Here is a 7,166-nt window from a genome sequence, read left to right as displayed (position 1 = left end):
TATTTATGTTTTTTTATGCTGAAATAGTTTTTGTAAAAATTCGCACCAATTTGTAAGCCTGAGCACATCAAGAAAAAACATTTAAATTAAAGCATCTCTCTGCTGCACTGATGAACAATGTTGTTAATGTATGAGCTGAACTCTCTGTCAGTCTCGATCGCTCCATTACAATCTCAGCATGAGAGACAGGAGATTAAAAATTCAAAGATTCCGGGGGTCGACTCCCCCAACATTTTTATTTTTGAAGGGGAGCTTTGCTGTTAACGTTTTAAACAATGGTGGGAAATATTGGCAGTATTGCTGTGACCATTAAAATGCAAATGCAAAAAAATCAGCCCTTTAGGCTCAGCTGTGTGTATGATTTCTTTATTATGTTTGTATAAGTATGAATAAAAATCTGCTGCAGTCATGTTGATGTCTTGTGGAACAATACATGACAACTTGGGAGAGCTACAACAACAAAAGCCCCATTTTGTTCAACTATATGCTTTTAAGGAATCAGATTTATTTTATATTTAGTATTTCTAGTTGGACTCACATGGATGGCAGTTGATAAACTGAAAAGTCCTGCTCTATTATCTATTATTATTTGCATACACAAACTACAACTACATTGTACCTTAAAAATGTAAGAAATGTGTATTAAATTGTCTTCAGTTTTTTGTCATAAAGATATTGATGGATGTTATTGTTGTTTTTACTAAAATAAGTTTTGATTTTCAGCATGTTTGAGAGTACTAAACTGCCTGTTTGTAATTATAATTTCATACTTGTACCCAACAGGGCCCTCCAGTGTTCATCTTAAGAACACTGTCCCTGAAGGACAAACTGTGGGCCACTGAATTGAATTTATTCAGTGGCCCGGTCTGAGTCTCATAGTCACTTGTTTTGGATTTTTAAATTCCTGCAGTTTATTTCATGAAATATGAATTTCACTTGTTAGACCCACATATACTGTATGTCCTCTAGCAGATGTTCACAACTGTTCTTCTGACATACAGCGTGAACACAGTAGGTCTACAGTAAGAAAGCAAGTGGGTGTGTATATTACATGTGTTGAAGAGGTTGCAGAAAGACAGAAACATTTGGAGCTTGGAGATTAATACACACGATATATGTATCATAAAAATATTTTATTTATTATACAAAAATAGCTCAACATTAGGTCCAGCCTTGTAAAAGAGGAAATGCTTATTTAAATAAAATTAGATAAATAAAATTATTTTCTTCGTTTATGCGTGTTTAAAAATCCATACTCTTAGTATGAAAAGTTCATGCACAAGTAATACAAAAATATTAAACACTAGTATGCAGTGAGATATAAATACTTAAAAAACACTCATTTAGAACGGTTAAATCTTCGCTGTACAAAACTTATTTTGACTGAAACAGAAATGCCCATTAGCTACAAAACTGTTGCACAAAATGCCAACAGGTATCTGTCTTCCATGGCCTCATTTTGTGGGATACATGACTCCAGTGGTGTATTTGGAAAGCCTTGTTTTTGCTGCTATCCACTTGTTGTAGTTGTTGACTTGTGTGTAAACCCCTGGTTTGTTTGGACTGGCGCAGCCCTCACCCCAGCTCACCACCCCGAACAGAAACATCCGACCTGACACTTCACACACCAACGGACCGCCAGAGTCACCCTGTGAGAGAAAGGACGCAACAGCCAGTCAGAGATCAGTTTTTCAGTTTTTCATCTAACCAGTAGTGCAACCATTAAAAATGTTTTTTCCCTCATAGCAGTCCTTAAAAATATATGTAACACTGAATGCAGTATGCCAGCTCTGATCATGTTTTGTCTAATATTAAAGTGCATTAGCAATAAAATCCAACACGATAGAGCTAGAAAAGCAGTTTTGTTTTTATATGTGTAGGATTTTTTCACTTTGATAAATCCCACGATCTCTAACGCTAACCTATCGCTCAAATAGTCTGGCTGAAAAAGGGTGGAACTATAAATCCTCTCTGTTGTTTTTTATAAATTCAAGAGCAAATTACTTCACGTACTTCACAATTGGGATAGCCTACAGATTATCACTGTATCATTTTGCTGGTAACCGTTGATGAATAATCACAATACTACTTCAGTGATGCCTTTCAGACCTCAAATTAAACCTCTTACTGGGCTATGGCTTAAACAAACTTGTTGTCAAATTTCATGTCCGTAACTGCAGCTTTTAAAATTATAGAGTATTGAAAAGATTTCTTCTATAATCTACTATTGGTTAACCTTACTGGTGTGGCCTTGACCAACTGCCACTTTGCTTTCCTTATGGTCTCATAAGGGGCCGTAGGCAACTGTTTAATTCAAACACTTCCTAAACACCAAAGTAGCCTATTAATGCAGTGCGGACCAGATGCAAAATTTCTTTTAGGAATGGGAACAGCCGGGAGGGCATGAGACAGGAGTCGTGAGATGGGAGGTCTCTAGGCTGCCACAATATGCCACCATCTCAAGCTCTTGACTGTGACTTGACTTTTTCAGTTTTCTGAGGAAGAAGAGGTGTTGTTGAGCTTTCTTGATCAGAGTCAAGGAAGCCTGTTGAGTGACCAGGAGAGGTCTTGTATAATGTGAAAACCCAAGAGCTTGAAGCTGATGACCCGCTCTACTTCAGTCCAGCTGATGTGAATGGGTGTGTGGATGCATATCGCTTTCTGGAAGTTGACAATGAGTTCTTTGGTTTTGGAGGTGTTGAGCACATGGTTGTAATTTGCGCACCACGCAGCCAAGTGCTGCACTTCCTCCCTGAAGGCTATTTAATCGTTGTCCATATAAAGGCTCATATGGATAGTGATTGTCTAAAAACAAAGCAATGATGGTCTGATGACGGATTTGAAGCTGCAATACTGGGTTTGTTGCTTACCTTGCAGGCATCATTGCTCCAGTCAGGGCTCCCAGCACAGAACATGTTCTCTGTGATGAGACCTCCATAGTACGATTCATTTGTACAGTCAGTCTTGGAGAGCAGTTTCACCTCAGCCTGCTTCAGGTACTGTGAGTAATGCCATGCCACTGCAGACAACAGTGTCAGTTGTAAGAATCAGTAAAATGGCTGAGATGTCACCAATGAATGTGTAGGCTAGAGGTTCTGTATTACATACTGAATCTCTCTCTCCCGAACCCTGCAATGCTGCACTGAAATCCTGCAGGAAGCTGAGTGTGAGGTGGGGGAAGACACACTGTCCGGGCAGACGCGGACCTCACTGCACATCCTCCATTGCTGCTTTTGATCTTCAACAGTGCTGAAATGCAAAGACAAACACAGATATGAGTCCTGCACACAAAGCACCCATAACAACTCTTTCTCACGCACACACAGTACAATTGTGCGCACCTATATCATTGTTGAAGTTGGACTCATTGTATTTTTGGTGGATGATCAGTTTTTCCACAGTGAATCTCTGCTCCCTCTTAGCATCTGTCTCATTGATGGCCTTTTTCCCCAGGTATACAGACAGACGCTGGATGTTTGTGTCCTTACTGAACAAAAACCAAACACGGGGGGTACGCATATGAGTCAAATTGATATCATGGTATAATAATTGTAGTAAAGGAAATGATAGTGTGTTGTGTTTTCTGTCTCACCCATCAGAGAAGCAGTGTGCAGCTGTGAGAACCCAGCATGGTGTGATGAGAGAGCCACCACAGAGGAAACGGTTACCCTGATGAAAGAGAGCAACAACCCACGGGTTCGACTCTATGGGTGTGAAAGACCCACCCACAATTTTATGCATCCTCTGCTCAGAACTCTCGCCACATGTCAGTTCTGCGGGGACAAGACAAGTCAGTTAGTGATGATGAAGAGAATCAAGAGGTGACATTGAGAAAAAAAGGGTATTTAAATAACAAAGCTACCTGTATCTACAGCTGGTGGAGGTTGTATTGATGGTGTAGGACCTGTACAGCAGCAGAAAACAGAGATCATTAGAAAGATCTAAATCAAACATACACAATTCTTTAATGGTTTATTAAACTGCTGATCAAACCTTACAGCTGGGAATGTTGCACAGTTGTCTCACAATTTTCTTTCCTTTTCGGACACGGCACCACGGCATCACGCTCTGGTCAGGATTCCTAGCATTCAAGTTAAATAATAGCCTGTTAAACACGCAATATCTCTTCTTAACATTGCCTATCTACGTCCCAGATTAATGATTCAAAGTATACCTGCAGTAATTGTGGTTGCCGAGTCCCTTTGAAGCTCCTGAAGAGATTTCAAACTTGTTCCAATTGAGACATGTATTGCCATGTGTCGACTTAGAAATAAATCCCCTGTAACTGCTCCCATCCCCAGACCGACACATCCCTAAGAATCACATCACAGAGAGAGACAAGGACATTTAATGTCTGTCACCAGATGCAACAAATGCAGAATATAAAGTGTTGCTTTGACAGTGTGCTTACCCCTGCCCCGGGGTTTAGGTGACCTTCTTTGTGAAAAAGCCTAAAAGGAAACAAAGACTCGGTTGAGGCATATTTATAAAAATCCTTTGACACCCTCAGTATGACTTTTAAACCTAAAGTTCCTTCCTTTTATTATTGCTCACCACATCAATGCTGACAGCTGCAAGGAGGACGAGGACGAATAACAGGTTCATCTATACTTCTCCTTATTGGGGATATTTTTGTCCTCAGATAGACTGAAAACAGAAGCAAAATTACAGAAATAGAACCCAAAAACCCACTGAATTTAAAGGTCCTTACATGGAGTTTATCTCAGAGCACATGATAGGACAGAAACAAGTGTGACGACTGAACAGACATGTGATTTCTTTGTCTGGGTCTAATTGTGCTCACGTTCACTTCACACAATGTTACATTCCTGTTGATTGTGTGTGTACATTTATTGCAGATGAAAAACTGTGCTCTGGAGGTTCTAATGTGTGAGAAACAGATAGAGCATGTCTACTGTGTGCGCTCTGTACTATAAACACAGTCTCTATCTGTACAGTGAGTGCAATAACAATTTAGGTTAGTTGATTACTGCATGACATTAGCACACCATTACATCACATTAGTTCTGCAATGTATACAGTTGAAACATTGCATTTCTAGATATTTCTAGGACACAGTATCAACTTGATAATGACAAATAACATGGTTGTATGGTTAACACGTAATGCACAATTTACAAAACGTTTTTTTTAGTTGAATAACTGTTTAGCATAATGTTAATTGATTGGTTGATTGATATGGAATGCTTTGTGATCTGATTTTTCAAAGCTGACACTTGTAAAATTCAAGAAAGCAGTAAAAGGTTTATTTTTGTCTTAACAATGTTATCCCTATGGAATGTCTTTGCAAACAACCCAAGTAACACCTACTATTATTTTACTTTTCACATTTATGTTGTATTGATGTTGGGTGTAATTTTAGTTTTGGCTTCTTGTTTTAATCTTTCTATACTTTTCTTTTTTCAGAATTTTAGTTTCTTTCTGTTCTAATTGCAGTATGCATCGGAGAGAGCCCAGATTAAGGCCCTCTGAGTGTTTTTGCATCTCTCCATCACATCTTATATTGATTATGTGTATATTACATGTAGTAGTTGTATATGTGTAAACCAATACACTAAACTAAAGCCACAAAATATTTGTCTCTGTGCGTTTATGTCCCTTCTACTATCTGTGTGATTGGTTCCTCTTGTGTGTTTGTGTAGTGTGTCCTCTTCCCAGGGCTATTACAACAAATCCAATTTGTGATTTGTGATTTGGGGTACTGACCTATCATTTACTATCCTATCATTTATACTTCAACATTAATGCAGTAAAGTAAAACAACTTCTTATATATTGCTGCATGTCACAGAAGCTTTATCAGATATATAGTTACCTCTCTGTCCAAACTTGCAATCCTGGTGAAGCTCTTTGTTATTTCTTCCAGCTGACGGGACTGTTATCTCTTCTCTGTATCCTCTGATAGGCACCTTTGTTGTGGCAGGACTCTGATGCTAGTTGCTCTGGTGTTGCTGTGCTGCTCCCATTTAAGAACACACAGACTACAAGTGGGAGGGGTTAAGGTGAACCATGACAACATCACTGGGGCTCAATAGCTGATGAGCAAAGTCTTGAATAAATTATCTGTTGTTTCCTGTGACACATTCCGTGGGCGCTGCCTTCTACCACTTTAACTACAGTGATATTGCTCAAGATAATACATCCCTAATTGGTCATAAACGTACAATGGCAACTGCTGCGTATGTGGATGCAGTTGAGCACATCTCATTAAAAAGTAGAGGGGCAGATTTAAAATTAATTAGCTAAATTTAGCTAAATTTTTCCCCATAAAAGAAATTGGTTAGACACTTCAACATATGCATTGAAGAAAAAAGCCTACTACTTTTTTATAGGCCTAATTTGACATTTTAATGTATAAAAGAGGTATCCTTTCTACAGTCTAAACACAATCTAGTGGTCTTGGTTTCATCAGTTCAAACTGGTAGTTAATCACTTGATCCTTCATGTTAAATTTCCGCACAAGAACTTGTGAAATTAGATAAAACATTTCCCCAAACAATATGGCAATGTTACATATGTTAATATGTAGGACATCCAATGTTCTATTGAAACATTTGACATTGTTTCAATTGATTTTCAATTTTGTAAGTCTGTATCATCAAAGTAAAGGAAAGCTTTCTTCTGCTCTTTTGTGTGTCAATTCCAGATAATAAAGACTAAAGAGAAGAAATAAAGAGAGATTTATTTAGAACTTCTTATGTTGTCTTCAATGGGGGATATTTCCTTAGTTTAAACATCTCAATGATCAGGGATTTCATCATCATACATTATCTGTTAAGTAGTTGTAAATTCCTGAAGTTTGTTTGACTTGTTTGGTTGGAGTGCATTACATTCTGGTCTCTACCAAAAGCTGCAAAATACCATTTGCAAATTATACAAATTGCAGCTGCATGCTTTTGACCTGATCAAGTAAAAATGTGCATATTACTTATACATTAGGGGTAATGTACATTTCTAATACTCATAGAATTGTTTTTAAAGCGACAACTTATACATCCATTCATAGTCTTGCTTCATCACAAAAGGGACCACTTCTGAATGTCTTTTACCACCATGCAATGCATCCTCTTGAATCATCTTCCTGTGACTACATGCAAACAGCGGCATCATTAATCAAGACTCCTTAAAAGCAGGTATTCCGGAAAT

General features: G+C 38.2%; 1 protein-coding gene across 1 annotated transcript; it reads right to left on the bottom strand.

Annotated features, from left to right (window-relative positions):
* Window positions 1-1,321: 1,321 nt before the first annotated feature.
* On the bottom strand, window positions 1,322-5,984 carry plaua (plasminogen activator, urokinase a). Its single transcript, XM_034897989.1, has 11 exons — window positions 5,836-5,984; window positions 4,555-4,647; window positions 4,412-4,451; window positions 4,175-4,313; window positions 3,999-4,081; window positions 3,863-3,904; window positions 3,593-3,773; window positions 3,342-3,487; window positions 3,109-3,249; window positions 2,871-3,019; window positions 1,322-1,649 (listed from the first exon to the last, which is right to left on the bottom strand). The coding sequence occupies exons 2-11, from the start codon at window positions 4,603-4,605 to the stop codon at window positions 1,455-1,457; spliced, it is 1,167 nt and encodes a 388-aa protein (XP_034753880.1). The 5' UTR covers window positions 4,606-4,647; window positions 5,836-5,984; the 3' UTR covers window positions 1,322-1,454.
* Between the last annotated feature and the right edge of the window lie 1,182 nt (window positions 5,985-7,166).

This window comes from Etheostoma cragini, chromosome 17 (assembly GCF_013103735.1).
Source record: "Etheostoma cragini isolate CJK2018 chromosome 17, CSU_Ecrag_1.0, whole genome shotgun sequence".
In the NCBI taxonomy this organism is placed as follows: Eukaryota; Metazoa; Chordata; class Actinopteri; order Perciformes; family Percidae; genus Etheostoma; species Etheostoma cragini.
The sequence above is the reverse complement of the archived record's forward strand: the minus strand, read 5'-3'. Positions and strand labels throughout refer to the sequence as shown.